Below are 16,805 nucleotides of genomic sequence, written 5' to 3' on the forward strand. Positions count from 1 at the left end.
TACTTCCTTATCAATGGCAAAGCAAAAACAGTAATAGGAAAATGATGTGATCAGTATTTGCTGAAGAGCAGGCATTACCATTAAACACTACATTAAGTCAAACATAGAATCAGACCTGAGCAGGGCCAGAGCAATAACAGTACAGGGGCTAAGTCATCTCGCATGCAGCCAACTTAGCTCAGTCCCTAGCACTGATACAGTACCTCTGAGCACTGGCAGGTATAGTTTCTCAAAATTAAAAAATGAAAATATACGTATATATTTTTAAAAGGTCTGTTTTCAGCCGCGTGGATGTGAAACGAGCAGGAACCAGAGACAGCTTTATGACTTGGGGTTCCAGCGAGTGCTTGCAACCATGTATGCAGACTGTGAACTAAGCTTTTGCTCCATGCTGTTCCAGGAAGGGAAATGATTCATTTTCCAACTTAAATCTCCCTGGACTTAATTACTATAATACAGAAATTGTATTATATCTCTTTTTATCTTTTTATCTCTTCATTCTCATCAGTGGAAAACTTATTATCAAATATTTCCTTGTCAATAGAGCTGTATTCTTGGGGGATAAATTCCAACAAAAATAGTGAGTCTGTGTTGAAACTCCAACAATAGTGACTTTTGGGTTGAAATCTGGAATGTAATCAAAGTAAAGAGAAAAGGAAGTGAAAGTATCAGTCACGCAGGGGGGAGGGGTTTGGGGGATGAGGGGTGGGATGTATACTGGGTTTTTTGTTTTGTTTTGTTTTTGTTTTTATTGGTGGTGGAATATGGGCACTGGTGAAGGGACGGGTGTTAGAGCATTGTATAACTGAGACATAAGCCTGAGAACTTTGTAACTTTCCACATGGTGATTCAATAAAATAAATTTTAAAATAAATAAATAAATAAAAATAAAAGGTCTGTTTTGGGGGCCACAGAGACCATATAGTCCTGAAAGAAGTTAAGGTATAGACCAGACTGGTCTGAATTCTGAGCACCACACATGGTCCCCTGAGCACCACCAGGGGCTACTCCTGAGAGCCAGGAATAGCTCCTGAGCACCACAGGTGTGGCCCAAAAACTCCAATCCCCTTCCCCAAAGATGAAAGCATACCAACCTAACTACTGAACTGTTTATAAACAGAACTATTCAAGCTCCCTTCAATATAATCAACTTTTTAAAACTTTATTAGCACAATGCAGTTATAAGTTTTAAGAGCCTCTCTTTACTTACCCACAAGCAACATACTGTCCATTCCTAGACGTAGCAATGCTCAATCCATATAGACTGCCTTCATCAACAAATCTGTTAAGGCACTTTCTGGAGTTCACATCCCAAACATAAACTTCCCCATCCCCTGAAGGAAAGTCCAAAAGGGTTTGGTTAGTTTTTATTTTTTTTGCTTTTTGGGTCACACCTGGCAATGTTCAGGGTTACTCTTAGCTCTGCACTCCAACATCACTCCGGGCAATGCTTGGGGGACCAAATCAAATGGGATGCGGGGAATGGAACCCCGGTCAGCCATGTGCAAGGCAAGCATCCAACCCATTGTACTATCACTCTAGCCCGGTTAGGTTAATTTTGTTTTAAACTTGAAAGGCAAGTGAACTGACCATTCTAAGTCCAGCGTTAACTAGCACAAGGTACTACAAATAAAGATCTACTATAAATACCCCATATTTATATTAGGTCTAAAAAATTGATCTAAAACATTTCTTACATAACTAGTCATTAATAAACAGTATTTTTACAGTAAGAATGTCTTGGGTTGAATTTCTAGGAAAACCTTCACTTCATGGAGATAAACCACAGGAGCAAAACTCTGAAAATCCAGGCTGGAGAAGCAGTCTGGGAGGGAAGGCACTTGCCTTGCACACAGCCAATGCTGCCTGGATGGCCAGCACTGCATCATGGTTCGTCCCCACCACCCTGCATCATCACAAGTGACCCTGAGCAGAGCACAGCCACGAACACAGCAGGTGTGGTAATGAAAAATAATTTCAAAAACCAAACAAAATACTCCCTTAGTACTGATTTCCCAACATCTATTAACAAATATCAGAGTTCCTAATAGATACTTAAATGATGATGATGAGAACAAGAAAGAAGTCAAGAATGAACTAGCCAGAACAGTTCATAATCAATACAAACAGGGCAGGCAACGTGGTTGAGTGGTAGAGTGCGTGCCCTGCATGGGTTTGCCTAGATTCAGTCCCCAGCACAGCACCACAGGGTCCCCCAAGTACCTCTAGAAGTGAATTCCAAAGACAGAATCAGAGAATCAGAGATTAGCCCTCAGCAATGCCAGATGTGGTCCCAGAACAAAGAGAAAGACATTGTATGGTTTATCTACCACCTACTAATTTAAATATATGAAATGTATCATGCTAAGTTAAATGAGTCAGAAAGAGAGGGACAGACAGAATGACTGCACTCATTTGTAGAATATAAAATAGCATAATATAAGACTGACACCCAAGGACAGTAGATACACGGGCCAGGAATATTGCTTCATAGATGGAAGCCTGTCTCATGAGCTAGGGGAGAAGGCAGCTGAAATAGAGAACAGATCACTAAGTCAATGATGGTTGGAGGAATGGTTCACGATGAGAAATATGTGCTAGAAGTAGATAAAGGACCAAATGTAATAGCTCTCAGTATCTATATTGCAAACCCTAATGCCCCAAAGAAGAGAAAGAGTATGGGGGAAACTGTCTGCCATAGAAGCAGGAGGAGGGTTGAAAGGGGCAGGGGTGGGGGGTAAACTTGGGACATTGGTGGTGGAGAATGTACAATGGTGAAGGGATGGGTGTTCGATCATTGTATGGCTGAAACTAAAGCATGAAATTTTTGTAACTGTATCTAACGATGACTCAATAATAAAAAAAGAGAAAAAGAAATGTAAACATAATCACTAAACTCGAACAGCTTCGGGAAGAATGTATTCAAGATAAGGATATTAAACTTGAACCAAACACAAATATTCTTATGGTACAAATGTGTTGGATATTAGCCCGTAGTGTTTTAGGCTTCATCAGTGTATTGCCCCTTTTCCTCCTCCGAGAGAAGCTTATCGTGCTCTTGCTAGCATCCCTAATTTAGTCAAAAGTTTACCTTTAACCTTTCCTTTGTATTTTACCTCTCATTGTCTCAATTCCCCAAATCAGTCTTGATTACTTATAAGCCAAAACCTTCTGGCAATTCTGAACTTTGTATTTGTACTGCTTTGTATTTGAAGTGTGGTGTATTTGTACCTGCTTTCCTATTTCCCCTATAGCCTTTTTATATTTCACTATAGAGCTATGTTCTTTGGTTAAACACAGCAAGACCATTAATGCTATGCTATTTGGAAGCTGACTGACTCTGAAATACATCTACACCTAGGCATCTTTCATAATTACTTGACTCAGGCTTCAGTTGCTGTAGTTCCTCACACCCCAAAGGGGATGTTCCGCTGTGAGACTTGGATGGATCCGGGGTGAGTGGCAAAGCTATCCTGGCATCAAAATGGGACAGTCTAGAAAGCATAAATGTATAGTTTTGATACAAGCTGTTACAGGACCCCCATGGGGAAGGACAAGCTGAACTGGCCTGAGGACTTAAGTCTGGGATTAATAGTAAAAGCCTTGCTTCCAGACGAGATCTGGAGCAGCTGCATACGAAACGGCTCCTCTGCTCCTTAAAGACTATGGTCCTGGAGGGCTACTAGCCACTTTTGGTACCCAGCGGCTTCTTATAGAAATGCATCTAGACTGTGAACTGAGCTACAACCCCATGCCGCCCCAGGAGGTGAAAGGTTTTTCTCTCTCGACCTTTTCTTTCAGAGGGGGTAGCGGCAGGGGCGGCGGCAACACCCACGTGGCGACCAGCATCTTCTAGAACCCACTACCCAGAGGTACGAGCTTGCAGTAACGTGGTGCGCAGGAGATCTTGGGATGGGGGTGTTACCAGCACACTCTCCGCCCAGACGATATCTGGAGCAGCCGCACACAAAACTGAACTGAGCTAAAATATCTTTGTCTCTTATTATGTTTATCCGAACAACTGCAAGTATTGATAACTTATACAATTAAAGGGAAAGATAAAAGTAATGAGACAGTATCTCCTTGCGTTCATCTCCCCAAGAGCACTGCATCTGCCAAATGCTTATCTATGTAAATGATCAATCACAGCTATGTCCTTACCTCAACCCCCTCCAGATGTCCTCTAAGTATGCTAGCAGCTCAGCATTAAAGGGGCCATTTTCACCATCAGGCTGTGGTCCCCCATCTCCCTGTCTCTGTCCGGGGTGGCCTGGGGAGTTGGGGAGGCGGCTCAGGGCCATCCGCGTAGCACCCACAATTTACTTTGTTAACTCACACAAGTGGGCACCTAATTGTCAAAATCAGCCTTATTCTTCCTGTCACCTAGAGCATGCGAAACTAATCATCATCCTCCCTATATCCACTGCCAATTTCTGAAAAGATTCTTTGCCTACAGATAGGCATCAACTCTCATCTAAACAGCTCTAAAGTTCACCTTCTTTTATTCTTATTTCTCCAATTAGAAATCAATGAATGTGACTGTTTCAAAATTTTGACAAAATTTCCCAAGCTGGAGTAGAAGTTGAGGTCAGATGGTAGTAAATTAAAAAAAGTTTAGATTAGGCAGTTAAGTTAGTCTGAAAAAAAAAAAATCAAGATAGTACAACAGGTAAGGTGCGTGTCTCACAGCATGATCCCCAGCACCCCCATACCATCCTGAGTTCTGAGAGGAATGATCCCTGAGCTCAGAGCCAGGAAGGAGGAGTAAGTACCAAGCACAGCCAGGTGTAACCCCAAAACCAAAATTAAATTTAAAAAAAATGAACATATTAGCAAAGGCTTCTCACTAACATACAATATTTGTGCTAATAAGCTATGTGACAATTTTAGAACACTACTTACAGGACCATTACTCAAAAATCATCCACCAACCAATGGGAGCCATTCTAAAATTATGAAGGCCCCCAGGTCCCTCAGGAATGGAAGGAGGGTCAAAGAGCACATGGGCTGTCCGAAAGGCAGAAGAGCAGCACAGCGTGAGACAGAGCCCATCAGGGATGAGAAAGGTTGCTCAAAACTGCAAAACGGCAGTGAGGAGATCTGAACTGTCTTCCATCAACATTGAAGAAAATTCACATTACCTAATCTGGTACCAAACAAAGAGGGGGAAAACAATCAAAGCAGAGTCATGAAGAAGAAACTAGCGCCTTTCAAGAGAGAGAGTGAAAATTTTAAGACTGGGTCATCTTACAATAAAGCTTTCCGGGGCTGGAGAGGTAGAGCACATGCCATGCATGTGTGAGGCCCTGGGTTCAACCATGAAACAAACAAACAAACTAATAATATGAGCTTTTCCCTCAGCTTTCCCCCAAACACATTAATAGCTCTTCAGTACCACTAGTGACAAGAAAATGACAAAGAAAAATAAATTATAAAATAAAATTGATTTTTTACTAAAAAAATGTTATCATTACATCTAAAGCATCAGAAACTTTTTATCACTGTGTCATTAACTTACCAGAAGATACATATATTTTCTTACTATCTGAAGAAAATGTGGATGCTGCCACCCTCCCATTGATTTTCATGCTACCAATCAATTCTTTAGTCTGGAAGAAAAGTGTTATTTATGAAATTCATAAGGAGGTAAATGAACAAATCAAACTGTATGGAATGACTTTTTTAAAACAATTCTAGCTCTTATCTGTTGTTCCTATATTTGCTTTTCCCAATATTCCACCCAACTGCCCACAACTTCTCCCCAAGTCCCACTATGCTTCTCTACTTGAGATGCAGACTGGGGAACCAGAAACTATGGTTCAAGACATGAATATCTTATCCTCAAAGAACAAGCCACCACTAAGAATGAATTATACCTTCATTGACAGCAAATGCAAATATCCCGAAACCCCATTTATGAGCAAGAAGGTCCCATCTGGGGCAACTTCAAAACTCTTTATTATCTTCTCTTTCAAACCTAAGAAAGGAGATGAATCAATTACATAAAATTAGTATTTTTTCAAAAAAATTTTAAAAATCAACAATTAAGGGTTTCTGATCTCTGAAGTTATTCAAATACATTCAAATTAAACAAAACCAACGTTAGTCAGACTCAACCACTTGAATAACTGCATAAGCACCCAGATACAAAGTGCTTAGCCAGTTTCTCTTTTCCTCTTAAGTTACCAATGTAATTGCAGGTGAGAGATTCAGTTCATCAAATACCCTCTTACTATGCAGGACCTGTGCAAACACAGCTAGTGTGCCGGCGACAGAGACAAAGTGCTAGAGGACTCCTGACACAGTCAACTGCCTCTCACTGTCTACACGTGGGTCAATGTCTTTAACTTTAAACTTAAGTAAGCTTAATGTTTGGAGACAATTTAGGAGCACTCAGGGGTCACGTACTCTTGGTTGTGGAGCACACTGGTGGTACTGGGAGTCCTATCCAGAAGTGCAATGAAGAGTAACGCAATGTGGGGCAATGCCCAGGACCAAAATCTCAGGTTCCAGCATGCCTGTCAGGGGCTCTCCCACTTGAACTACATCCTTGGACATTAGTGTTCAATATTGACAGAAGATAGGATGGTACTCAGAGGCATACCACATAATAAACACGTTTGACTCATAGTTACTGTTATAATCAGTATCATTATTACTCAGCTATTCTTACTGAGTAAAGAGAAAATGCTGAGGGGAAAGGATAAATGCCATCTCTTAAGATGCTAGTGACAGGATAAACTACCTGCAAGCAGCAGGTCCAGGTCTTGATGATCATAATCAAGACAGTATCAAGATTATTACCTTGACCATGGCTTGCTTCTCCAAGGTCCATTCCATGTGAAGAGCAGAATGGTATGATATACTAGCAATTACTATATAGTGCTGATATAGAGAAATTTCTCTTGACATAAGGAAATGCTTTAAAGTTCCAGAACTCAAAGTGAGGTTCCTACGCCAAAACCATGACCCCAAATTCAGATTTACAGACACAGAATTTGCACTTTAGCAAGCTTTCGGGTGATTCACAAAAACGGTAGTAAAGGAAAAGCATCAAGTATGAAAACATAAAGAGATTAATCGATTTGGAAAGAATAACAAAATATGTCAGAGAACACAGGAAAGAGAAGAGTGGTAACATTAAAAATATACATTATGGGGCTGGACTGATAGCACAGCAGGTAGGGCTGTACGCGGCCAACCTGGGTTCAATTCCCAGCACCCCGTATGGTCCCTCGAGCACCGCCAGGAGTAATTCCTGAGTGCATGAGCCAGGAGTAGCCCCTGTGCAACACTGGATGTGACCCAAAAAGAAAAACAAAAAGATTATGAATGTTAACAAAGCTGAAAGTTGGCCTTATTTCTCCCAACCACTAGTAAAAATAAGGCTGTACAAAATCCTTTACAGCCCCACACGTGCATTAGGGCTGCCAGTGAGCTATAGTATATGCCACCATCTCCTAAGATTTATAATGTCGACCAAGCAAACCTCATTACAAGGCTTTGGTTCCCAGAGGATTCATGAAGGTGTCACTGTATTTTGTCAAAATGGACCAGGGGAATGCAAGAGAAGAATGGACATAGCAGAGGAAAGATATTACTTTCACCTGACAAAAAGTATACTTACAAAGTAGCCCATTCTTTAAAATATATCACCAAAATATAAATAAATCCCCAAAAGCAGTGCTTTATTTCCTTTAAATGTAAACCAAATTTCTATTATAAGAAGCACTAGCAGAAGGTATCCTTATTACATCTTAAACATCAGAAAGATGAAAATATATAGTTTTTTTTTTTGCTTTTTGGCTCACACCCGGTGATGCTCACACCTGGCCCATGCACTCAGGAATTATTCCTGGCAGTGCTCGGGGAACCATATGGGATGCTGGGAATTCAAACCTGGGTTGGCCGTGTGCAAGACAAACACCTACCCACTGTACTATCGCTCCAGCCCCAGAAAGATGAAAATAATTTTTTCAAGGAAACTAGATTTTCTAGCTCTTTCTGCTACATCAAATGCTAACTCTTCAGTATTTTGTTTTGCATCTGTTTTTTGGGTTGTGGGAGTGAGTGGCAGGCATTTCCACATTATGATTTTCTCACAGTTAAGTGTTCAATAAAATCAATAACCTATATTCATTCAAATATATTTCAGCACAAGATTTACAAATACCTCAAGTTATTCTTAAGAATCTTATGGGGGGAAAACAAGTGGCTATAAAAACTGTTTAATGAACTAAACTGTGGGCTTGGAAGGAGAAGGAGGATAATAATCAGTTGTGTGTTCAATTAAAAACCTACCTCTCACTTGATGCACAGGAATTAGCTTTCCAGCCAGCATATCATAGACATAGAGAACCTTGCTATGGGTACTCGTAGCCAAAACCTCTTCTCCATTAGCACTAAAACAAGCCTTAAAGATCGGAAACTTCTCCAAATAGATGCTCTGGATTTTAGGATTCGTTTTGCCATCAACCTATAAAGCAGTACAAAATGTTCCTGTTGGTTACTTCCATAGACCCAGTATCCTGATGGTAAACGGTCTCCACTACATGTCTTCATTCAAAAGACCTACCTGAAATAACGATACAGAGTTATCAAGCCCAGCAACCATCACAACCTGTGCACCTGGATGGAACTGCACAGATGAAATCCGAGCAGAGGTAGGGCGCTCAGCATTAGCAGGCTGGCAATTCTTCATCTAGGGAAAAATAAAGCTGGAATTTTATCAATTCCAATGAGCTAAACACCATTTTCTTTAAAACACAAGACATTATAAAACAGTTTAAAATGCAAAACAAAGTGCAACAGACAGGCAATCAGAAGGCCACAACTCTGCTATCACCACCTGCAAATCATTTTGTAAGAACTAATTTTTAATCAGTTGTGGAGTGTACATTGGGTGGGGCACTGGCCTTGCTTCTGGCTGACCCTATAGGGTTCAATTCCCAGCACAATATAAGGTCCCTTGCACCCTGCCAGAGAGTGCTCCTTGAGTACAGAGCCAGGAATAAGCCCTAAGCAAAGCCAAGTGTGGCCCAAAAACAAAAAATGTTCGTTACCGTCTCTCAATTGTAGCACGATCTTCCCTTTGTTCATCGATTTGCTCGAGCGGGCACCAGTAACGTCTCCATTGTGAGACTTGTTGTTACTGTTTTTAGCATATCAAATACACCACGGGTAGCTTGCCAGGCTCTGTCCTGCGGGCGCGATACTTTCAGTAGCTTGCCGGCTCTCCAAGAGGCCACTGTGCTATCGCTCCAGCCCACCTTCTTTTAATAAAGGAGATTAAATTCCTTATAGATTTTTGGAATGGTTTTTCAAAGATGCACCATTTGGGATAGGAAGGACACGGAATTCCAGGGCGATTTTAGTGAAAGTTTCTACTCTCTGGCACCTTTGCACTCATGACACAAGAGACACTATGTGGTTGTCTCTTGGTTCCAAGGCTGTCCATGGAATGCTAAGTTCTCCAACAAGAATAGAGAGGATGTTATTTTAAACTTGGTTCACTACACATCAAAAAAAAAAAAAAAAAAAAAACTGTTGCCCTGGATGTGGAGAAAACGGGACTTTCATTCACTACTGGGAATGTCAACTGGTGCAGCCTTTTTGGGAAGACAATATGGACACTTGTCAGAAAACTAGGAATTGAGCTTCCATATGACCCAGCAATTCCACTTCTGAACAACTATCCCCAGCGGACCAAAAACTCTATTCAGAAGAGATATGTGCACTCCTTTATTTGTTGCAGCACTATTCACAGTAGCCAAAATCTGCAAACAACCTAAGTGTCTACAAATAGATGACTAGATTTAAAAAACAATGGTACATATACATAATGGAATACTTCAGCTCTAAGATGAAATTATGCTATTATTTACATAAATAAATCTGGAGAGTATCATGCTGAGAGAAGTTACAAGGAGAGGGACAGACACAGAATATGTAGGATATGAAGAAAGGAAATAAAGGGGTTAACAAATATTCAACGGTGGCAGAAACTAAGAACCTGTCTTTGGCAAGGGAGGGAGGGAAGGTTGAGAAGTGGCAGGACACAAGAACAGTGGTGGAAGAAGCGCAATGCTCTGATGGAGGGTGTGGTGCTGGAATGTGGTAAGCATGAAATCCTATTATCAACAGTATTGTAAACCATGGTGCCTAAAATAATATTTTTTTAAAATTTTTAATTAAAAATATTAACGTGGTTGCTGGGCTGGAGTGACAGGACAGTGGTAGGGCGTTCACCTTTCACACCGTCGACCCATGTTTGATTCCTCCGCCCCTCTCAGATAGCCCGGCAAGCTACCGAGAGTATCAAGCCCACGCGGCAGAGCCTGGCAAGCTACCCGTGCGTATTGAATATGCCAAAAACAGTAACAATAAGTCTCTCAATGAGAGAGGTTACTGGTGCCCGCTCTAACAAATCGATGGGCAAGGGGATGACAGTAATAGTGACAGTGACAACGTGGTTGCTAATTTTTTTTTTTTTTTTTGCTTTTTGGGTCACACCCAGCGATGCTCAGGGGTTACTCCTGGCTCTGCACTCAGGAATTACTCCTGGCGGTGCTTGGGGGACCATATGGGATGCCGGGGATCGAACCCGGGTCGGCCGCGTGCAAGGCAAACGCCCTACCCGCTGTGCTATCGCTCCGGCCCCCGTGGTTGCTAATTTTAAACATATTCATAATTCTTTGAATCTAGGACTACTTTGTTATTTCCTTTTTTATTTTTGGTTTTGGGGGCACACACAACAGTGCTCAGGGTACTCCTGGCTTGGTGCTGGGGATTGAACCAGGGTCAGAGGAAAGCAAGGTAAATTCCTTAACCTCTGTACTGTCTCTCTAATCCTAATCCCAGTTAGTTCTTTCCTTTTTTTAAATTTTTCTCCTCCAAGTTTTCCTCTCTGCACTAAAAATTCAGCTGAACTACAGACATGTAGCTTAGTGGGAAAATGCAAGTTTCATGTGTATGAGGTCCTGGGTTCTATCGAGCAACTAAACAAGTTAATAAATGAATCAAAAAACAAAAATTTAATCATACAAAAAGTATGTGTATTTTACTTGTAGTTAAATGTTTATGCTAACAACATTTTCAGTAGCAGTTAGCATAAACATGAAGTTACCCTATGAGGCGCTAAATGAGTCATCTTCATAAAGTGAGGAGAGAGACCTTCCTCTAGTAACTTCCTTAACGGGGTACCCTTCTCATCTCCTACCCAATAGCATTTTACAATGGGAAAATATCTTTGTCAGACAGATCTCTTCCTTTTGCCAGATACTTAGTGAAAGAAGCCCACTGGATAAGCGTTTGAAGAAGTTAGACACAGTGATATGTTAGAAAGTTAACCGCTGGAAATCACTTTAAATAGGATGGCCAGGAAAATCCTTTCCAAGCCATTCCTTGAACAGAAAGGAAAGTACAAGAGGTTTATCAACACAAGTCTCAGAACATTTAAGAAATATAAAGAAGGCCTGCCTAGCTAGAGTAGGGGATGAAAGATAAAATTTTAGACACAGGCAAAAGCTGCATCTTAGCAACCACTAATAAGGAATTCAGGAGTTTACAAAAAGCAAAGAAAAAAATGACATAACTTTTTTAAAATCCTTCTTGTTATTATATAAATAGCTTAAGAAGAATGAAATCCAATCATGAAGCTACTATAGTGTACTGGATGCAAACTTTATGAATTAGATCCGAAATACAGAAAAATGCAAAAAGGGAAATCAAATAGAATTCCTAACAGATAACTGAGAACGTAATTTAATCTTTCTGATAGTCTTTTCATTAAATATTTAACAAGGCTAAATGAGAGCAAATATACAAGCAATCCCCCACAAGCAATCCCACAGATAATAAGAATTTAAACATATGTATTAACTAGGAAGCACACAGGATTTTAGAGGTAATTAGCAAGACAGGCTGACCACTCCTGATTCTCACCTTTAAGATTCCTTTTGGAAGAGAAGCTGATGTGGATATGAAATTCCCAGTCCTTTGCAACAAATCATCTTCATCCTCTTCACTCTCGTCTACGTCAAACAAGCCCAGAAGCTGATCTTTAGAACCAACCAGTAAGAAAGCCATTCCTTCCCCCAGCACCTGCATTTCAAGTATTAACTGCCTCCCCACCTCCTGATCTCAATCATTTTATTCAAGCTACAACTGGTGAAAGCGCAAACCTAATATGCAGGACAAAGAAAAGACGACACAAAACTCAACACAGGTAAAAGTCAAACACTGACAGTGGGACAAAAAGCACACTTGGCACAGTGACTCAAACAAGACAAACTGAAGTATGTTCCCCAAACCCCGACAGGAGTGATTCCTAACTGCAGAACCAGGAACCAGGAGTAAGTCGTACCACTGAGTGTGGCCCCCAAACAAAACAAAACTCACTGAAGAATTAGTACAGAAATGAGGACCATGTTACTTTTACTAAAAGCCCTTCATGTTTGGGTTCTTTGTTTTAGGACCACAGCCGACTGGGCTCAGTGCTGACACAGGCTGTACTAGCTCTCTGTGCCCCTAAAAGCTCTGAAAAGTTAAGATCTTGAGTCAATAACTCAGCTTTGTATTAGGATCACAAAAGACATTTAGGATTGAAGAGTACACCTAGGGTGAAATCAAAGATACAAGAGAACTCCTCAAAAGTGAAGGCCAACTTTCAATACTCACAATCTCTGGTGAAAATAACATGCTCTAGAACTTCTAGTGCCCTCTGGCCAGAAATCAAGTTTCTGGGAAAAGAGTTGTCACTACCCTCGGTCTCAAAAGTAATCATTACAGGGACAGGGAATAGAGTATAGGGGTTAAGGCAACTGCCTTGCATACAGAGACCCTGATTTGTATGTTCCCCTAATCACTGCTGGAAGTGGTCCCAAAGCACAGAGCCAGAAAGTGATCCTTGAATATCACTATTCAGGGCCCCTAAGCCACAATATTATTTTTCAGAGAATGTACAGCAATAAAGGAAAGATAATCAGGCCAAATGACAAGATAATTTGACTAAAAACCTAAAATATAACAATTCTCATAAGAGATCTTAGTAATGGAGGAATCAGCCATAAACATTAAACTACTGTATTTAGGGCTAGAGCAAAAGTACGGCAAACCATGTTCAATCCCCAGTACCACATAAGGTTCCTGGAGCACCACCAGAAATGATCCCTGAGAGCAAAGCCAGGAGTAAGCCCTAATTAATTTGGGTGTGATCCCAAAACAATTTTAAAAAATTTGAAAATAAATATGCTCAAGGATAATACAACATTCCAAATTGAGCAAGGAATTGGACTTAAAGGAAACACAGAAAAGAACAAAAATGTTTTTCTTTGAAAAAAAGCATTTAACCATCTATCATATGCATAACTGGCATCCCAGGAAAGAAGACTGCAACAGAAGTAAAATATGAGGAAATAATAGTCAAAAACTTCCAAAACTTAGAAATGTCATCAAGGCAGACTCAAAAGCCTTATGAAGACTAGAACACAAATCAAGCTATAAAGACTGAGTGGAAGGGGCTGGAGTGATAGCACAGCGGGTAGGCCATTTGCCTTGCACGCGGCCGACCCGGGTTCGAATCCCAGCATCCCATATGGTCCCCTGAGCACCACCAGGGGTAATTCCTGAGTGCATGAGCAGGAATAACCCCTGTGCATTGCCAGGTGTGACCCAAAAAGAAAAAAAAAAAGAAAGACTGAGTGGGAGGGTTAGGGAAGAGTAAAATAATGAGAGCAATTATAAAACAATCTGTAATATTAAGAACTTACTACTGGTTTCTGAGGCATACAACGGGATAGTATTATAGTTAAAGGATGGATGATACATCTAAGGCTGGAGTGATAGCACAGCGGGTAGGGCGTTTGCCTTGCACGCAACCGACCCGTGTTCGATTCCCAGCATCCCATATGGTCCCCTGAGTAACTCGAGTGCAGAGCCAGGAGTAACCCCTAATCATAGTCAGGTGTGACACTCCCTCCCCCCCCAAAAACAAAGATGATACATCTAAGCTCTACTTAGAGGGAAGAATACTTATCTCTCTCAAATATACTTGCTAAACACAAAACTTTGGAGATAACTGTAAAGGTGAAATGGAATTACCACTCTGCCCAACATTTTTCTTTGGCCACACCCAGTGGCGCTCAAGACTTACTCGCGGCTCTGTGCTCAGGGGTGCTAGGGTGCTGGGGATTGAACACGGATTGGACATGTACAAGCATCCTATCTGCTTCTTCTGCCCAATTCTTATACATAAGCATATATCTTGGGTAACTTTCAGTTCTCTTTTCCTTGTTCCCCTCATATGCAAAATAAACTAGATATCCCAGATGGTAGCAGTTGCTAACTAACTGCTGACCTAGTTTGTTTTCTTGTGGGAATAATCACAAATTGTGTTTCCTGTTCTCCTAGAGTTGTCTAAATTCTGGCCAATAAAACGATGATCAAAGAACCAATCCCAGGCAGGGATGGGAGAGAGAGAAACTGGAACTATTGATAGTGGGTGAAGGGACAGGTGTTGGAACACTGTATGACTGAAACCCAATCATGAACAACTTTGTAACTGTGTATGTCACTGGGACTTCATTAAAAAATAAATAAAAATGAAAAGAAAGTACCAATCCCATTTCCAGGAAAGGCCAATAAAAACTCCCTTGGAGAGGGCTTCTTCCTTCCCTTGGCTGGATGTCAGCATCACGGGCAAGGTGGGAAAAGCCAGCCTAAGGATGGCAGAATCTCTAAACCTGAGACGCTCAAGTAAGGATCACCTTCTACCACACCAATTTTGTACAAATAAAAAGAAAATTTCTCATGGACTAGTCCCCTGTGATCTGGGAAAGCCCCTATCTCAACAGCTAAGACAACCTTACCAAAACTGTGATCTATGTTTATAGCTTTCTCAAATGAGTAACAAAGCACTTCAGGAGAAAACTGGTTACCAAGCTAGAGAAATTATGTAATTTCAAAGAACCTCAGATCTAAAATAAGAAAAAAAGGTTACAATGCAAGACAAACTTAAAACTTGGGAATTACAAAAAGTAGGTTTTTAATACTAGTTAGCTCAGAATTGTAGGCTGAGCCTGACACTTGCTCCTTAGAAAAACATTTCCTAATGGACACCAGTTAGGTTTCAACTGTTAATGTAACCAGAAGGGGCTCTTAATCAAGAAGAATGATGCTTTTTGATTCCCCTAATTCCATATGTATCATAAAACATATCCATTTTTTGTCTGTAGAATGGAAAATGGGCAACTAAGTAAAACTTTCTTACTAGTGTAAAAGGTTTCCCTCAAAAAATCAGCAGATTCAAAACTAGGCTTTCACAAGGAAAAAAACAAAGGAGACATATATTTGAAGCACATGTCCTAAAGAACCTCAAGAGGAAGCTTAAATAACCACAGAAATAGAAAATCTTTTGCTAACTCAGACACAAGCATCTCAACTCACCATCAGAAGATGTTTTCCGCTTATTCATCTCTGCCCAGGCAGGCACTCCTCCCATAGCATGCTGGAATCTAAGCAAAGATACAACTGTGATAATCACTGTATGGTTCATAGAGCTTGATACATTTAAAAAGTTTTAGTTGGAGCATGCATAGGATCTCTTCTAAAGAAAAGATGTCTGTAAGAAAATGACCAGATTAGCAATATACAACATTTTGTTGTATAAGTTTTTTATTTTATTGATTTACCGTGAGATAGAATTTATAAGATTTCACGTCTGAGTTACAATCACACAATGATCAAACACCCATCCCTCCACCAGTGCACATTCCCCACCACCAATATCCCCAATATACTCCAACCTTTCCCACCCTCCCACTGCCTCCATGGCAGACAATATTCCCCATATTCTCTCTACTTTTAGGCATTATGGTTTGCAATGCACATACTGAGAGGTTATCATGTTTGGTCCTTTATCTACTATTGGCACACATCTCCCATATCCTGATTCCTCCATCCATCATTTTCTTAGTGATCCCTTCTCTATTCCAGCTGTCCTCTCCCTGCCTGTTGTATAATATTACACAACACAGCCTTTGAATAAAAAGGCAGCACTTCATTCTGGAGGTTTTAGAAGATGCATTTTAGTTATAGTTTTAAGTGCTAGAACCTGGAAGGTGCAAAGAGTGTTGTACATGTTAAATGCAGAAATATATATCAGCCCACCAAATTAAATTCACTGGCTATAAACGACTAGAAATACACAACTGGACCAAACACATGAAACCAGAAATTAGACAACTGGGAAAACTGGACTGTGGATATTTCAAAGTGAGTCCTCCTACCATCACTTTATATGGCCCTGGCAGAAAGCCACAGGAAAAAGTCAGACTTTGAAGAGACCGTGAAAAGAAGGACAGTATACACTACTGAGGAAAACAAGCACTCCAGAGCTGGAAAGACAGCATGCACTTTCCATGCGGGATGCCCAGGCTCCATCCCCAGAACTGCAGTACCGCCTGAGGCGGAATAGCCCCACTGCTCAAGGGTAACCACCTCCCTCCCCCTGAACAAGAAAGACATTCTAGAAATCCCTATAAATTGCATCATGCAACACACACACACACACACACACACACACACACACACACACACACAACCTTTAAATTGCATGATACCAACACTCTAACAAGTCAGGAGAGTCCCTACTAAAGCACCTCAGGATTTTCAGTAAATACCTAGTCATGTCTTCATAATATACTAATTCAGTCTAGAGCAGGCTTCTTAGAACAGAATTGTTGTGTTTTTTTTTTCTTTTTAGGTCACACCCGGCGATGCTCAGAAGTTACTCCTGGCTCTGCACT

General features: G+C 40.8%; 1 protein-coding gene across 1 annotated transcript in view; it reads right to left on the reverse strand.

The window, feature by feature from the left end:
• Positions 1 to 16,805, reverse strand: part of UTP18 (UTP18 small subunit processome component) — a 30,965-nt gene that overhangs the window by 8,906 nt on the left and 5,254 nt on the right. The window contains exons 4-10 of the mRNA XM_055130030.1: positions 15,445 to 15,512; positions 11,944 to 12,032; positions 8,576 to 8,701; positions 8,302 to 8,476; positions 5,877 to 5,977; positions 5,519 to 5,609; positions 1,211 to 1,334 (exon numbers count right to left, since the gene is read on the reverse strand). Of these exons, the coding sequence (XP_054986005.1) occupies positions 1,211 to 1,334; positions 5,519 to 5,609; positions 5,877 to 5,977; positions 8,302 to 8,476; positions 8,576 to 8,701; positions 11,944 to 12,032; positions 15,445 to 15,512 (774 nt within the window). The remainder of the gene's footprint in view (positions 1 to 1,210; positions 1,335 to 5,518; positions 5,610 to 5,876; positions 5,978 to 8,301; positions 8,477 to 8,575; positions 8,702 to 11,943; positions 12,033 to 15,444; positions 15,513 to 16,805) is intronic.

The sequence above is a fragment of the Sorex araneus genome, chromosome 3 (genome assembly GCF_027595985.1).
Source record: "Sorex araneus isolate mSorAra2 chromosome 3, mSorAra2.pri, whole genome shotgun sequence".
Lineage (NCBI taxonomy): Eukaryota > Metazoa > Chordata > Mammalia > Eulipotyphla > Soricidae > Sorex > Sorex araneus.